Raw genomic sequence first — 17,195 nt, 5'->3', positions numbered from 1 at the left:
CACCCCAACCCCTCACTGGGGGATTCTAGGCAGGTGCTCTACCACTGAGCCACACCCCCAGCCCCTCACTGGGGATTCTAGGCAGGGGCTCTACCACTGAGCCACACCCCAGCCCCTCACTGGGGGATTCTAGGCAGGGGCTCTACCACTGAGCCACACCCCAGCCCCTCACTGGCAAGTATCTCCTGCTAAGCCACATGCACGCTGCTGTACAAAGGCTGTTTTCATTAACAGATGCCCCCTTATTAGCTGACATTCTTTCCCCACTTTCATCGGCACTTCCTGTGCCTGCCACATGAACCCTTCACATTTTGGGTACACTTCTAGGGAGGAGAAAACCAGGCTGAGGACTTAGTCTCCCAGATGAGAAGGGAGAAAGGCTGAACCCCACAGCTCAGGCCTCCCTGGGAGAGCGGACTACGTTGTGAACCAGAATGTACAGAAGAGGAAAAGAGCTTTGCCAACGCTGCTACCTTTCTGTAACCTTTAGTGCACGTTATCTGTGAGCCCCTCAGGATTATCCCCCAAGTGATATCTGGTGTAAGGCAGAATGTGTTAGGTGTGTGGTCAGTGCATGGGGAAGTGGGAGGATCTTGAGTTCAAGCTAGCTTGGGGTACAGAGTAAGTTCAAGGCCAGCTTAATGAGACACAGCCTAAAAATAATAAAGGAGGCTGCTTTGTGTGTGCGTACGTGTGTGCATGCTTACACGCAGGGCCTCCGGTTCCAGTTCTACAAAGGTGATGGGGCGTGTTCTAGGACTACAGGCAAGTGCCACCATGCCAGTGCACTTGGAAGTCGCCGGTCACAGCTCCTAACAGAGCCCCACAGTACAGGTCTCCCAGCAATGGCCTCAGGCAATCTGCCCAGTGCCCAGGGATCAGCAGGCACGCCGTAGGCACAAATCAGGTGATCCATGCCGTGCACTCACCCTGACAGGGAAGCTGCATGTGCCCTTGCGCACTGCATCCTCGTCTGCCTGCCACTGGTGTGGGCGCGATGCCTCAGGCACATAGGCTGGCTTTCTCCGCCGCAGACTCTGCCGTAACTTGTTCATGGTGCCCGCCCCGTCTAGTGGCACAGAACAGGGATATGGGTTAAAGATGGAGGTCAATGGTATGGAGATGAGGTGAGAGGGCTGAGGGCTTGCTAGAGGAGCAGGTGCGGGTGAGTGGCTCTACCCGGTGGAGACTGGTTATGCAGAGGGTTCCAGAATTGTGGATCCAGGGCTTCGGGGTGCGCGGCAAGGGGCACGGAGGTCTGGGTGGGTGGAACCGCAGGTCATAGGCTTTAGGGGTTCAGAGGTTTGAGGTATGATGGAAAAGCCACAGAGATCCAAAGAATGAGAGGTAGGGCCCTGGAGCTTGAGGACTAGGGGTCAAGGGTCATAATTTCCGGGGGGTTGAGGACACAAGGGTCAGTGAAGGTGATCAGGGATAAGAACATATAGCCAGGTAGCAGAGCTTGGTCTAGCCTGCAAGGCTAGAGTGTCAACTCCAAGTTCAAGGAAAACAGGAGAGAGACAGGAAAGGAGAGGGAGGGGGAGAGCAAGAGGGAAAATGTAACATGTACAGCTCTCTGACAGCTGAGTGCAGATGAAGCGAGGCCTCAGGTGGTGCGTGCTTGCAACAGTCAGAGGCAGTGTGTCCAGGAGGCAGGCTGTAAAAGACTCCTTAAGTGAATGAGTGTTCGTGAGACTTTGGGCGTTGGCTGTGAGGGAGCCTGCATCCCCCAAGAGGGGTTGTTATCTGTGAGCATGCATCTCTGGAGGTTTCTGCTGCAGGGCACTCGTGTCTGACTGGCCATGCGTGTGCACTGGTGCATGCGATGTCTCTGTATAGTTCCTGTCTACAAGAGTTTGTGGTTTCTGTGCGTGTTGCCTTGGATGGATTGTTGGCCCTGAAGGGTGTTTCCATGACTGGTTTCCATAGGGCAATGCTTCTGTGAGAGGGTGCGACTATGTCCTTTAGAGCCGTTGTCTCTGAGAGTGGGAGTCTGTGACCGTTATCCATAAGATGGAGCCTATCTATGTCCAAGAGGGCAGATGCTAATGAGATTGTATGTAGGTGGCTTCAGTGAGGGCTGGTGCTTTTGTTTGCTTTCTCAATCTGGCCACTCCAGCTGTGTCTGCTGGATGGTGAGAGTCCATTTGATGTTCTGCGGTCTACTTCTTCTATCTGCTACTCGATATTCATTGTTTTACTTTTGCTTGCTTTATACTTAATAAACTCACTCATTCAGAACCCAAAGCAAGGCTATCCTAGGTCATTCTCCTGGCTGACAGAGTGTCTGTAAAGCAATGTGTCCCTGACCATGGCCATCGGTGTGACTGCTGACTGAGTGGCTGTTGTCTAAGAGTGCTGAGCACTATTTGTGAGAGTGTGAGCCAAAGCGTAACTCTTTTTGGGTTCACAGGTGCCGTCTGTGAGGCTGTTGGTCTACAGAAGTGTAGCCGTCAAAGCTGCAGTCATAGCACAGCTGATGGTGTGTCCCATCTCCAGCCTGCATAAATGGGGCATGGTGGCACATGCCTTCACTTCTAGCATTTGAGAGAAAGAGGCAGGAGTGTCACTTCAAGGACACACTTGGTAATATAGTGAGTTCAAGGCCAGCCTGAGATAAAGGAGACACTGACGTCTGCATACTGGGTGGAGACTATCATTGTATATCGCTTTTCTTCTTCTCCTCCTCCTCTTCCTCCTTCTCTTCAGCGTCAACTTACGATGTATCCCTTGACTGGCCTAGAAGTCGCTGTGTAGACCAGGCTGACAATAAACTCCAAGAGTTCTGGCTACCTCTGTCTCCTGGCTGTTGGGAGTAGAAGCACGCACTGGCATCTTACTGCTTTAGAGATGGGTCCCAAGTAGCCCATGTTGGGCTCAAGCTTGCTGTATAGCTGAAGCTGGACTTGAACTCCTGATCCTCATGTTCAGCCTCCCAAGAGCTGGGATTATAGACCCTCACCATCTTATCTGGCCATGTATGTCTTGAGTGTATTTCTAGGAATGGGTGTACAAGTGCGGGTGGTTGCCTGTGTGCTGTCTGGGAGGGTCTGGAGATATGTATACATGTAGGTATCTGTCTGTGTTTGTGTGAATAAATATCACTTAGCAAATCTAGGTGTGCTTGTTGCTGCATTTGACAAGCATGTGGAAATCATGCGTGTGCAGGTTGAACTGTAAATCTATGGACGTGTGAAGATCTGAGTGTGCGTACCTGTAAGAGTTTGATCTGTACATAACCATTGTGTGCAGAAGGTTGTTGGTGTCTGTAGGTGGGGGTTTAGGATGTGTGTCTGTGACCGTGGGGGCTTTGATGGTCACTGTGTACAACAAAGTATACAACGGAGCCTGTGTGACAGTGATTGGCAGTTCCTCTGGTCACACTAGCCATAACCATGACCCATGGATGATACAAACTCAGTCCTTTGTCAAGCTGGTCACTCACCTGACTCCGTCCTGAAGGTTTCAGGGGGCCCCGAGGCCCCACAGGGGGCTGGGGACAAATGCTGACCAGGTCTCCTGGGTCCACCCTGCTCAAGGGAGTGAGAAGATGAGAAGTTTGTGGAGGGGAATTCGGTCCCCTACTCAACCCCCACCTTGGACCTTAGCCAACCCCTCCATCTCAGGCTCCCTAGTAAGAACCCTGGTAGTCATAGCAACTGTTACTAGGGAGACCAGCCACCTGGTTCTATGGGCCCAGGAAGGAGTAGGTGTGTTGGGGGACACTGATGGGTCCCTCAATACCCAAGGAGATGATGGGAAGTGAGTGGCTTTGCCCTCTACTGTCATGTCCAGGGTTAAACACAAACACATAGCCACACATACCTGAGCAGCCAACAGTTTTCTTAGCAATTTGGTCATATCTCAGCACACTTTATGACACAGACATCACAACAGCTATGTGCCAGGTCATAAGACACAACTAACATCTGGCCACATGTTGGTACTCACTGGCACACACAGCTCTCCATGTGTCCACAGGAATGTATGTGTCTCAGCCAACCACACGCACTTACTCAATCCAACAACTGATAACATCCACTCTTGGCTACGTACAATGAGCTGGAGCAGGCACATGCATATGGGTGATACGTGTCCAACTACACCTCATGACAGCTGTGTCTCCTAAGCCACATACCCTAGGCGGAAACACATACAGACCAGCCACCTCTCGGGTCACCATAAGCACTTGGTCACCCAGGAGCACAATCACCTACGTGGACTGAGGCACACTGGTCTTACCAAGCCCCGCACCCCCTCCACACCCCAGCAACACACAGCTGTAGATGCACAAGGTCATTCACCCTCAAGCAGCACCAGCTACATCAACACACTTTGACAGTCACAGACTACCAGGGGCATGCCCACGTTTGGTCGTCACACGCACTACGTGCTCCTCTGAGACAAGCACCCTTATGTATCAGTCTCTCTTTATGGACAGCCACACGCTGTAGACACTGATGGCCACAGCCCGAGCATCACAGACATAGCGTATCATCAGCCAGAGGCCGAGGGACAAGGATGGCCGGCCTCAGACAGTCACATACATTCCAGAAACAGTTGTGTATGGAGTCACTCTGTATCAGGGCCGATGGTGCCCAGCCATCTGTCATGCTGGTACCCTATCACAGATAAACAGTCTCCATGAGGATTCGAGTCACGTAGACAAGAATGTGGCCGCATATAATCAATCACGACCCCACGTGAGCAGATACACAAAGTCACAGTCCCACTAATACTCAAAATCTCACACAGAGGAACTTAAAGCACACAGTTCGGTTCTCCACACCCCAAGTACACAGTTGGGTGCACATATAAACAGCGTGACCCAGTCAGCATTTACAGCTGGCTTTACATGGAAAACACAGTCACTTCACCACCAAATCACACACACCTTCCCAGTCTAGGACACCAGCATAGAGTCCCCCAGGGTCACAGACAACTGGGTCACATACACACAGAGGAATAGAAGCTGGTCACCTATGCACCCCCAGTGCAGGCTGAGTCCCACACAACTACCCTTTCATAGTAGACAAGAGTTTCAGATATTCACAACTCACATAGGTGGCTGTGGTTCGTACTCAGTATCCCACAGCTAGGTGGAGAGCCATTTGTACCACCTCAGTCACACACACAGACATGGCTAGGGGCATACAACACAAACCCAAGCACAATATGACTTCAAACACGACAGCAGTGCGGTGACACTCATGGAGACATCAGTCAGACATAAGCACAACATGGTTCCACATATGGCCATTGCCACAGTCACAATCCTACTAACACACTGTCACAACTCCACCCACATCTTCAGTCAGCCACACAGAAGTCCGAACCCAACACAGATGTTGACATACACCAAGGTACACACACACAGGGTCACAAAAGACATAAGCACAAACACAACCTCCTAACCACAACCACTCATCCCTCTAAACATGATCCAAAAAGTAGAGGAGCTTGTACAGTGAGCAGCTGCCATTCACATCCAGTCACACAAACACTGGGGCCACACACACACCACGGACACCAGCACATCCAACCACAAGCATGCAGAGAGACAACGTAGGATTCCTTCTCCTTGCCAGCTGCAACGCAAGCACACACACGGACAGTCACACAAACACCAGGTCACACTTCTAGCCACCTCCCCAACCCTTGCACCCCCACCCCCCACCCCATACCACACACAAAGCCGCTGGTCACCACAGAGGCTGCAGACAGGTTTCCACCGGGTCTCTGGGGAGCCGCCCCCAGCCCAAGCTAAATCCTGGAGTCAGGGGCGGGGGGTTCCGTCTGGCTAGGAAAGCTGAGCATTGTCTCCGGGTGGGGCCTCTTAGACAGCTGAGCAGCCCTAGGGACAAAGGGGGTGGCCTAGGAGACCAACATCTTGAGACCCCTGACTAAGCATGGGGTGGAGGTGGGGTAGGGGAATGCCTGAAATTCTCCTTATTTTATTCATGCTGGGGTGGAGTTCCAGACACAGGGACCTTGTTTTGAGAAGGGGATTTGCCTGGGACACCGCCCAAGGGCTGGGGGGGGGGGCAGGCTGGAGCCAGGACCCCTGGGAGTAGACAGTACTTGGATGACACCCCACACCCCACAGCCTTGGCCTTGGCAGTTCTACCCAGGGAGCTAATCTTCAAGATCTCGATTAGGGGGCTGTTGTGCTCGAAGAACCCCTCTGGCAGGAGGAGTACGGATTTTGTCTCGAATAGGCTCAGTTAAGGCCTTAGCTTGATAAAGGGAACTGTGTCCCGGACCTTGAACACCAAACCTTGCCCAGGGAGTTGTACCTAGAATTTATGCAGCCCTGTCCTTGATTTGGGGGGAATTTGTATCTCAGAATCCCTATTTCCAGGGCCTTCGCAGAGATGGCCTGTCCTGGAGACCCCAGTCTGGCAGGTTTAGGATTGCCGGGGGCTTGTTCCCGGACCCCCACCCAGGACCACCCTCTCCAGTCTTGGCATCTTCTCTCCATCCGGGCGCTGCTGCCGCTTCCCACCCTCCGCCACATCAGCAGCGGCGCCGCCCCCGGCCCGAGCCCCCCGAGCCCGCCCTTCTCACGCTGGCCGCCGCGCTGCGGGACATCCAGGGCCCGGGCGCCCCCGCCTCCCGTGGCCCCGGCTGGGCCCGGCTTCCCGAGTGCTGCTGCTGCTGTGGCGGCGACGGCTCGGTCTGACGCGGGCCGGGCCCAGGGCCGGCGGCTGGTGCGGGATGCAAGCGCGCGAGCCTTCTCGGCTCCCCGGAGGATTCCGTTCCGGGGGCGGGGGAGCATCCCTCCCTCGGCGCTCCGCCCCTGCCCCGCCCATTGGCCCACCGCCTGCTGTATATGCAAAAGAGACTCCGCCTCCCCACAGACCACTCCCCCATACAAATACTACCCGGTCTCCTCCCATGCAGAAGCAGTCTCGCCCCGCCCCGCCTCTTGGCCTGGCCTTGGGGGAACTTGCAAGCGTCCCTCTTGTACTGCCTCCCAGGTTCACGCGCAGGTTCTGTTTCCTTCTGTTACCCCTGACCTCAGATCCCCTATGGTTCTGCTTCTGAAGAATTGCTTTGGGAGGCGCCTTGACGTCCTCAGATCTTGCTTAACCCCACGGTTCTCCCAGCCCGGCGGGGGCGGGCAGAAGCGGTGACGAGGCACTTTTTGCAAGCAAGGGGAGGGGAAAGGAACAGACCCCGACATCCCGGAGGGAGAGCATTCTGGCTTGCGGAGAGAAGGCATTGGGATAGGACCAGTCCTAGTTCTGGACGCTGCTGCACACCCACTCCGGTCCTGTGGGTTTGGCAAAGCAGCTGGTAGGGGCATTAGGGCCCATTAGCAAAGGCGAGGTTGCCATGTGGGAGCCTGAAGCTGGGGGTGAGGGGCGAGAATGTGTGATAGGAGGGTACTTCTCAGCTGCCACAGCCTTCGGAGCAGGTGGTCAGCACGTGGGGGGGGGTGGAGGAGGTTCCCCGCAACAGATGGCCCTAGACAAGGGGGGAGGGTCTGGCCATCTGCACCTGGATCCGCCTGTGAACTCCTCCCCTTTAGCGCAGAGAGAAAAGAGCTGGGGGGAAGGGAAAGGGTGCCTTTATTCGAAGAGAAGGATCGGCACCCACCCCCATCCACCAATACACAGGCTGGAACCCCGGAAGAAGGCAGCTGGTAAAGCGAGGGAGGCAAAGGTGAGGACCGCCTCCAACAGCCACCATCTCCCCTTACTCCTGAGGATCCTGGAAGACCTGGGGCTGAGGGGCGCCCCCTCCAGATAAGAGTGAACCCCATGAAGGGGCCAAGGGTTCACTTAGATGATGGCAGTAATTTGCTGACTCCCAGGTTTAGAATTCCAGGATGCCCACTTTGGATCAGGGAACTAACTTCAGGGGCCTGAAGATCCAAGACAAGAAACTAGTCTCTGACACCAGGATAGAGCGTCAGGGGGTAAGAAGAGCCGTAGCGAGGACCCCGCTGTGGAACTGGTATCCCCGGATGGAATCAGTCATGGTGGGGTCGTCAGGGAGGTCCTTCTAGTCAGGAGGCTGCTGGCAGTGGCAGTGCCTGGCGACCGGCCCAGTAACGGTGGTAGGTGTCTTGGAAGAGGTCCCGGCAGGCGATGTGGGCGTGGAGGCGAGCACAGGCTAAGAAAGCCCCAGCTAGCTTGCGGTGTAGGGCGTAGGTCTCCTCAGGTGGTGGGCGCAGCCGATGCCGAAGCAACACGGGGATGAGGCCCTGTATTCGGTGAGCTGTCTCTCCAGCCCCGAAGTCGTAGGGACCCGAGGAAGCAAAGGGCTCCCCCAGAATCATCACTGCCTCCACGTGGGCGTCGGAGAATGCCTAGGGTGGGGATGGCAGATGCATCCAAACGGACATAATGTCCTCTGACTACTTCAGAAGAGGCAAATTGCAAGGGCTGGGACGTGACTCACTGGTAGAGCTGGCCTAGAATCCACCAGTGAGGGGCTGGGGACGGGGTGGGGCTCCGTGGTGGAAGACTTGCATTGCTAGCCCAAGGTGCGTGAAAAGTAATAAGTAGACACCAACTGTCCACAACCCCCCAGTTACTCTGAAGAAGCCCTGGCTTCCGACAGACTAGCAGCCTCTCTCTCTACTCCTCAAACCCAGGATCCCCAGAATAAATAGTGGTGCTCCCCTACCCTCCAGCCCAACCCAGAGCTCCTCAGTATAGACTAGTCCATCCAGTTATCCCATTCCCCTGGGATAGAAATACAATCTCCACTCCACCCCCCCCCCATCCTTCTCCAGTTGCTCAGCAGAGCAGAGCGCGGCAGCTCCTGTGTCCTCCACTCCCCAAAAACATTAATTAGTCCCCTAAAGAAAACACAGCAACAAACACACCAGCCCTTCTGCCCAGTGGCCACCAACCTTGGTTTCAAAGCCTGTGAGGAATTTGAGATCCTGGGATTTCTTCAGGACTCGATCTTTGTCTCCATCAGCAGCAGCCTTCACCACCTGGGATGTCAGAGGATAGACCCGTGTGGAAGGGAGGCTTTGGGGTTTTGTTTCTGCTTTGAGGCAGTCTGACAAAGCCTACACTATCTTCAACTCACTATGCAGCTGAGGATAACAGTGAACTCCTGATCTTCCTGCCTCTGCCTGCAAGAGTTAGGGGTCTGCACCATCACACCAGGCTACAAGACAGGTTCTAGATAATGGGAAATACCAGCCAAAGGGGTATAGTAGTACATACCTACAATCCCCCAGGAGGCGGGTCAGGATTATGAGTTCAAAGCCAGCCTGGACTATCAGGTAACACTGTTAAAAAGGAATGGAGGAAGAGAGTGGGGAGGGAATATCTTGCCCACCCTGGATCCACCTCCATTTCAACTGTCCTGAGTACACTATTTCTCCTAGAAGCTTCCCCTCCCTACTCTGTCCCTGCTATGACTCCCTCAGGACTGGGGAGAGTCTGTGGTGGAAAAGGTCAGGGTTCCGCCACACTGAGAATGCAGAACTGTCTGGAAGCCACCACCACGAGAGGCACAGAGTCACAACTGTTGGTGGGTCCACACACCAGATAAGAATGGGTGGTATGTGGTGTCTGAGACTGCCAGAAGGCCATCTCCCCCACTGGATTTTGAACTCCTTGGGTGTAAGGGTTCCAGATGGGTCCAGTTGCACTGGTCATGAGACATAGCACTCAAGATGCCCCTTGCTGTGGAGCTAAGTTCCTGTCCAGTCCTGTAGAGGGAGACCCCGAAGCATCTGCACCAGTTTCTGGGGCTCAGAGGACTCTAGGCAAACCATAGCTGGGCCTCTGCTTTCTCATCTGTTAAATGGGAGGAACCAGGTTCCTCCTGGGATCACTGTGTGGGACTCAGCACTGTGCCTGCAGCAGGGAGCTTGATGTCACTGGTTGTTGCTGGCTATCCCTGGGCCCCTGTGCAGAAGAGGCGAACTTAGAACAGAGGAAGGCGCCGGTCCAGCCCCAACCCACTGCACTGCCCTTTTCTTTGGGGGGGGGGGCAGGGACGAATAAGTAATTCTGTTGTCACTCCCCTACTTGTGCTGTCTGGCCTTCTGTTAGGGTTCCATATAAATGGGCTGATTTCCCCCCCCCCCCTTTTTTAAAGATAGCTCAGTCACTAAAGGTGCTGATAAGCCTGATGACCTGAATTTGATTCTCAGTCCCCACAGGTCCCACATGGTAGAAAGAGAACTGATTCAGCAGATTTTCCTCTGTCCTTGTGTGTCCCATGGTGCATGTGGGCATGCGTGTGCATGTGTATGAATATACATATATATACACATACATATACATGTGTGTATGTATGTATATATATATACATGTTTATATATGTATATGTATATACACACAATGCACCTAAAAATAAACAGGCTCTTAAGAAACCCAGGCTGGCCTTGAACTCATGATTCTCTTGTCCTGTCCTGATCCAAGTACTCTGATTATTGGCCACCACATTTAAACAACAGTCTTGGGGTTGTTGTTTAAAGGTTAAGGTGGTTTTTGAAAGGGAGCATCCAGGCCTGGAGAGATGGTTTAGTGGTTAAGAACACTGGCTGCTCTTCCAGAGGTCGTGAGTTCAATTCCCAGCAACCACATGGTGGCTCACAACCATTTGTAATGAGATCTGGCGCCCTCTTCTGGCATGTGGGTAGACATGAAGGCAGAATGTTGTATGCACAATAAATAAACAAATAAAATCTTAAAAAAAAAAGAAAGACAGAAAGGGAGCATCCAGGAGAAATAGATGGTTCGAGTACTCAGGGAGGTCTTGGCTTTATGTCCCAAATGGCCTGTGTGGGGTAGTCTGTGTCACCAGTTCTTGTCAGCAGTTAGAGGTGGCCTGAAAAGTTCTTAGGCCAGAATCTTTGGCCATGTCTCGGTCACCTTTCTCCTTTGTCTTCAAGACTGTTAGTGCCCATGGTCCACTAGGCTTCCTCCCAGCCAGCACCTCCATAACTTCTCACAGCCCCCATGGGCTCAGCCCCCAGTCTTGGAGGTTACTTGCTGTCGGGGTTGGGGGAGTTTTCAACTCTATTGTTCCTCCCCTCCCCAAGTCCTTTCTGAAGCACCTCAGGAGATTAAGAGTGCCTACTGCAGAGGGGCCTAGGACCCAACATGTCTGGGCTCCATTGGTTTAAATACTGAGTACTTGGTCCCCAGCTGGTGGAGCTATTTGGGAAAGTCTAGGAGGTGGATTTGTTGCAGGAAGTGTGGGTTGACTTTCAGGTTTCAAAACTCCACACCTGGCACAGTTAACTAACTCTCTCTCTCTCTCTCTCTCTCTCTCTCTCTCTCTCTCTCTCTCTCTCTCTCTCTCTCTCTCTCTCTCTCTCTCTCTCTCTCTCTCTCTCTCTGCGTTCTGCTTGTCATGGACTCACCCTCTGAAACTGCAAGCCAGCTCTCAAATAAATGCTTTCTTTTATAAATTTGCCTTGGTCATGGTGTCTCTTCACGGCCATACAACTGTGACTAAGACTCAGTTGCAAATACTCTAACCGCTGAGCCATCTCTCCATCCCCGAAATGGCCATTTCTGTTCAGAAGTACCACCGTGCAGAAAGGATGTTCCTAAATTCCCTCTTTTAGTCATTTGAATATGAATGGCTCATATATTTATCACCAGGGAGTGGAACTCTCTGAAAGGCTTCTTCCTGATTTTACATCCCTCAGCTCTCAGTTCAAAAGCTCCTCTTCCTCAATCTGGGACAGGCTCCTCTAGATGCTCACAACAGCCGCCATTTCCTCAGTCTAGCCCTGACCCTTCTGTGTCCCTGACTGTGGAACACAGATGGTGAGCTCTGTGATGGGGAGACGGGGGTGGAGGAGCAGGGCTGGGCACCAAGGAGATGTCGGAGAATGTCTGAAGTGACAACTAGACAAACAGAAAACCTAAGCTGCATGTAGACACAAGTGAGCTGGTCTCTGCAGCCTCTGAGACTGACTGATTTGGAAGAAATGGAAGAACCACATAGGTGAGAAAGCATTCCTTGAGGAGCTACAGCTTCCTGTGAGGCGCAGGCTGGATGTCAAGACGCTGGACAGGGAGGTCATCTCTGGCTCTTCTCTCAGCAAGGTCTGGGACATGGGCTCTGAACCCAGACTACCTGTGACCCACAGACCTGCTGGGATTTGGGGCAGTTGCTCTCTAAACCTCTGTTACATCACCTGTAAAGTGGAGCTCTGAGTAGCCCTGGCCACTTTCAGTCAGACGCTACTTGTAATAATATTAAGTGGTGTTGTAGGAGCTGCAGGCTGTGTTCCTGGTTGCCTGGCTAACTTATGCCCTGAAATAACAACACACAAATTATATTCTTTTAAACACTGCTTGGCCCATTATATCTAGCCTCTTTTCGGCTAACTCTCGCACCTGGACTAGCCCATTTCTAATAATGTGTGTAGCACCCCAAGGTGCACTTACCGGGAAGATTCTAGCCTACGTCCATCCTGGGTCAGAGCTTCATCGCGTGTGCCCCTGAGAGCTGAGCTATGGCGTCTGCCCGGGAGAGGGGAGTATGGCATCTCTGAGCTCACTTCCCCTTCCTCCCAGCATTCTGTTCTGTTTACTCTACCCTATGTTCTAACCCTGATGTTCTAACCTATCAGGGCAAGCAGTTTCTTTATTTAATTAACCAATGACCTTCCTCCATCAAAATAGTTGATTATTAGCTGTTATTAATATTACTATTATAGAGTGTCACTCTGTAGACCAGGCTGGCCTGGAACTCACAGAGATCCGCCTGCCTCTGCCTGTCAAGTGCAGGGATTAATGGAGTGCACCATCACCGCCCAGCAGCGAAGGCCCATATTTCTTAGATCCAGTTTGCTTTTCCTTCTTACCCTGTTCTTACTATCCAGCTTGACCCTTGACCCTTCAGAAGCCTCAGGATTGGGGGTACTCACCTCAATGTAATGGTCTGTGAACTCTGTTCCAAATGCCCGGCTTGCTCCAAAGTCCAGTAGAGTCACCTGGGAACAACGGGTGACAGGAATGTAGGACTGAAGTGGTCAGGACAGCTCCCTCTCCCCTACAGCCCCACTCTGGCTGTTCAGCCACACCTATAGACAGGCAAACACTGTATTCTTGGGCGTGTCACACACCCAGCCTCTTGTTTGTGGATATGAGGAGGCCAGGCCTCTGTAATTGAACACCCCTAGCCCCTAACTGGTGCATTCTAGGCAGGTACCCTAAGACTGAGCTTTAGTGCTGGATTAAAGGTATGCACCATCACACCTGGGGTATCTTGAGCCCATAAAGTAATGAAGAAATAAGACATCTGAAAAATAAGTGAATACCTACAAGTCCTACTACTCAGCTTAAAATATCCATACCGCCATCACAGGCCTATTCCTCCCTTGCTTGTATACTCCCGGGACCTTCTCCAGGGTCATCACTTTCCTGAAACTAATACCATTAAATAATTTCCTGAGGACTGGAGAGATGACTCAGTGGTTGAGAACACTTCAGTAAGTCTTTTAGTGGACTCGGGTTCGATTCCCAGCACCCACACAGTGGCTCACAACCTCTTGTAAACTCCAGTTCCAGGGGATCTGATGCCCTCTTCTGGCCTCTTCAGACACTACACACAAACGGTGCACAGTATAGATGCAAGCTAAACACCTGTACACATAAATTCTAAAATAATTTTAAAAAGTAAATTTCCCCTGAAATTCCCACGCACACCTTCTACATTCGTATGTAGGCACACACCATATCTAATACAATAATAGCTGCATAGTTTAAAGCTTTGTATTTACAGAGAAGCCAGGCCTGGACACGCGTGTCTGCAATTCCAGGTGAAGCACGAGGAAGAGTTCAGCGCTGACCTGGGCTGCACAGTGGGTCCCCGAAAACTCTCACAGTGTTTCCTCTAATTGTCCTGTAATCTGTACTTGGGGCCCAGACGGCTTGTAGTTTTCCCCATCATGGTGTTAGCTCTGGTTCATTCATTTGGGGTTTTTTTTATATATATATAGCTTTAAAAAGTTTATTGTATGTGTATGGGTGTTGTGCCTGCATGTATTTCTGTACACCATTTGGGTGCCTGATGTCACAGAGGTAGAGGAGGGCACTGGGTCCCCTGGAACTGGAGTTACAGATGGTTGTAAGCCACTGTGTGGGTACTGGGGATCAACTCAGGTCCTTCTGGAAGAGCAGCCAGTGCCCTATCCACTGACCCATCCCTCCAGCCCTATTTTTTTTGTATTTATTGTGTATTATGTATGGTGCATGTGTGGAGGCCAGAGGACAACTTGCTACTCAGTCCTCTGCTTCCACCACGTGGGTCCTGAGGATTGACGTACGGGCTGGCAGGCTTGGGAGCAAGCATCTTTACCCACTGAATCATCTCTCTGGCCCCTGGGGAAATGGTCTTTTCAGCTGCTAGCTAGCTGATGTACCCTGATTCATATTCTCAGGAACCAACCTGGTGGCTGGAAGTGTCATACAGGAAGTTGGCCCAGTTGGGATCTGTCTGCATGAATCTGAACTCAAACAGCTCTCGCAGACACAGCCTCAGGAGCTGAAAGCAAATCTGGAGGAAGAAGACATCTCAGTGGGCATCCAGGAGAGAAATTGCGAGCTCGGCCCGTCCCCCTTCCTGTCCCACAGGAGATATACCTGATTCCGGATGTCCTGACTCAGGCCCTGGCACTGGTCCAGAGGAATGCCCCCAGCCAGCTCCATGCCCAGCACACGTGCAGTGCACAGCTCCTGCACCACAGCTGGCACCCGGAAGAAGGGGTCGTCGGCCAAGAGTTTCCTGGGGTGGGAAGAAGGCGAGGGATGAGAGAGATTTCAGGTGGGGGCTTGGCTTGAACTGGCGGTTTGACTGAAAGGCCCTTCAGGCCACGCTGCTCTAGGCTTTCATTTCCTCCTCACTTCTCTGGTGTGGCAACCTTGGGTGACAGCCACTACCTGGCCAGACTGGTCTTTTAACTGTGTGTGGCTGGAGACCCAGTTACCACTTCCCTCCCATCAGCCCTTCCGGTGACTTGACAGTGAGCTCAAAATATCTGGTTCATGCGTCACTTAGAAAGAATTTATGGTTGTGATGGCGTAGTGGACAAAGGCACTTGACCCATAGCCTATGACCTGAGTTTGACCCCAGGGCCTGCATATTCCTAAAGTTGGCCTCCAAGCCCTACATGTATGCTGTAGCATGCACACACATGTGTGTATGCACATGTACACACAACATTAAATGATAAACATTAAGAAATATTTTTATAAAGTTTTTAAGTCGTTTGAGGTCAGCCTGGTCTATAGAGTTAGTTTCAGGACAGCTAGGGTTGTTACACTCTGTCTAAAAAAAAAAACAAAAATAAACAAAAAAAATTTTTTTAAGTCTATGGCTCTACAGTGATAGTTAACAGTCACTCCTGGAGTCACCAGAGAATTTTAGTGACTCGTGGTAAACCTGGGTCTAAGCTGCATGTGGTAGTGCATGCCTGTAAACCTAGCACTGGGGAGTGGAGGCAGGAGGTCAGCCTCTGTGACAGCTCATTCCAGATCACCCAGGGTGCATGATGAGGTGCTGTTTCAAAAAGCAGGTAAGCAAGCGAGAAAGAAAGAAAAGAGGGCTGGAGAGATGGCTCAACAGTTAAGAGCACTGGCTATACTTCCAGAAACCCTGAGTTCAACCTCTAGCACCCACATGGTAGCTCACAACTGTCTATAATGCCAGTTTCAGAAACTATGAAAATATAACGCCCTCTTCTGGCCTCTGCGGGCACTGCATGTACTTGGTGTACACAAGCAAAACACCTATACCCATAAAGTAAAAATATAAATTTAAAAAAGTAAATTCCTGCTGGGTGGTAGTAAGTACCTTTAATCCTAACACCTGAGAGGCAGAGGCAGGCAGATCTCTGTAGGTTCAAGGCTAGCCTGGTCTACAGAGTGAGCTCCATGATTTTCTGTCTTCTTCAATTAGTGTATATTAGTCGCACACAGTGGGTTTCACTATGCGATTTCATAAGCACACAAATGATGCATTTCCGTCACCTCACTGTCACCCTCCCTTGTCCATCCCACCCCTACTGGTCCCCCTTCACAATTTTTTTTTTTAAATAACATTGCTGGGTGTGGTAGCACACACATCTCTTTTTCTTTGAATTTATTTATTTGTATTTTATGTACACTGTTGCTTTGCCCACTTGCATGTCTGTGTGAGGGTGTAAGATCTTGGAGTTACAGACAGCTGTGAGCTGCTGTGTGGGTGCTGGGAATGGAACCCCGTCCTCTGAAGAGGCAGTCAGTGCTTTTATCCGCCGAGTCATCTCTCCTCCAGGGCTTTTTTTAAATGAACTTCATTAGGGCTGCATACAGGAGGGTGACAATGGGTTAATTTTTTTCTTATTTTTTTATATTCATTTAGTGCATGTTTATGTGTGTGTGTGTCTGTCTGACTGTCACACAAATGCCATGGAGCCTGTGTGAATGACAGGGGACAACTTTGTGGGTAACAGTTCTCTCCTTCTATGTGGGCCCCAGGGATCAAGTTCAGATTACCAGGCTTGGTGGCAAGTTCTTTAACCCGAGGAACCACCTCACCAGCCCATAGCATGCTTTCTTTAAGTGAAAAGGTAAAATGTTCAGGTTCAATGAGGAAAAAAAGCCATAGTCCATTAAGACTCTCAGTGTGCACAAATCTATCTGTGAAGCTGTGGCGAAGAAGAGAGATCCGTGATGATTTTACCATAGGCTGCAAGCTGTACTCATGGTGTGTGACAAATGCTGCTTCAGGTGAGCCAGGCCTCTAACCCCAGCCTTCAGAAGGCCGAGGCAGGAGGATGACAGTCCGAACAAAAGCCTGGAATAGAGATCTCCCTAGTAATATCAGCGTGTTGCAGCAGAAAACACTGTTCCTAATTTGTAAGTCTGACTTCTCCATACCTATGTACAGGAGAAAGCAGTCTATGCAGGGTTTGGAACTAACTGGGTTTCAGGCATCCACTATGGGTGTCTAGGAATGTGTCCCCTATAGATGCAGGAGGGCCCTGTGCTCTCAACAGTGGTAACTAAATTGAAGAATCCTTTTCTGACCCAGATGTGTGGTGCATGCCTGTAATCTCAGCAATTGGGAGCTGGAGGCAAGAAGTATATGCGTGGTATACATACACTTCCCTCCCAAGAGTACCTAGCGTGGTACACATACGCTTCCCTCCAGGAGTGCCTAGCATGGTACACATACGCTTCCCTCCCAGGAGTACCTAGCGTGGTACACAT

The 17,195-nt window shown here is 51.5% G+C and overlaps 2 protein-coding genes across 4 annotated transcripts in view; both read right to left on the bottom strand.

Annotated features, from left to right (window-relative positions):
• Numbl (NUMB like, endocytic adaptor protein) overlaps positions 1-7,123 on the bottom strand; it is a 21,615-nt gene extending 14,492 nt beyond the window's left edge. The window contains exons 1-3 of one of the 2 annotated variants that reach the window (XM_026778239.1): positions 6,568-7,123; positions 3,446-3,530; positions 930-1,069 (exon numbers count right to left, since the gene is read on the bottom strand). In XM_026778239.1, coding sequence (XP_026634040.1) covers positions 930-1,069; positions 3,446-3,530; positions 6,568-6,873 — 531 coding nt within the window. In that variant the 5' untranslated portion in view covers positions 6,874-7,123. The remainder of the gene's footprint in view (positions 1-929; positions 1,070-3,445; positions 3,531-6,567) is intronic. The other variant, XM_005371585.2, reaches the window with a different exon arrangement.
• Positions 7,124-7,557: 434 nt separating this feature from the next.
• Positions 7,558-17,195, bottom strand: part of Coq8b (coenzyme Q8B) — a 21,987-nt gene continuing 12,349 nt past the window's right edge. For both annotated transcript variants that reach the window (XM_005371584.2, XM_013355332.2), the window contains exons 11-15: positions 14,586-14,727; positions 14,392-14,499; positions 12,869-12,934; positions 8,867-8,953; positions 7,558-8,317 (exon numbers count right to left, since the gene is read on the bottom strand). In XM_005371584.2, coding sequence (XP_005371641.1) covers positions 8,015-8,317; positions 8,867-8,953; positions 12,869-12,934; positions 14,392-14,499; positions 14,586-14,727 — 706 coding nt within the window. In that variant the 3' untranslated portion in view covers positions 7,558-8,014. The remainder of the gene's footprint in view (positions 8,318-8,866; positions 8,954-12,868; positions 12,935-14,391; positions 14,500-14,585; positions 14,728-17,195) is intronic.

The sequence above is a fragment of the Microtus ochrogaster genome, unplaced genomic scaffold (assembly GCF_000317375.1).
Source record: "Microtus ochrogaster isolate Prairie Vole_2 unplaced genomic scaffold, MicOch1.0 UNK115, whole genome shotgun sequence".
In the NCBI taxonomy this organism is placed as follows: domain Eukaryota; kingdom Metazoa; phylum Chordata; class Mammalia; order Rodentia; family Cricetidae; genus Microtus; species Microtus ochrogaster.
This window is presented reverse-complemented; position numbering and strand designations above follow the sequence as displayed.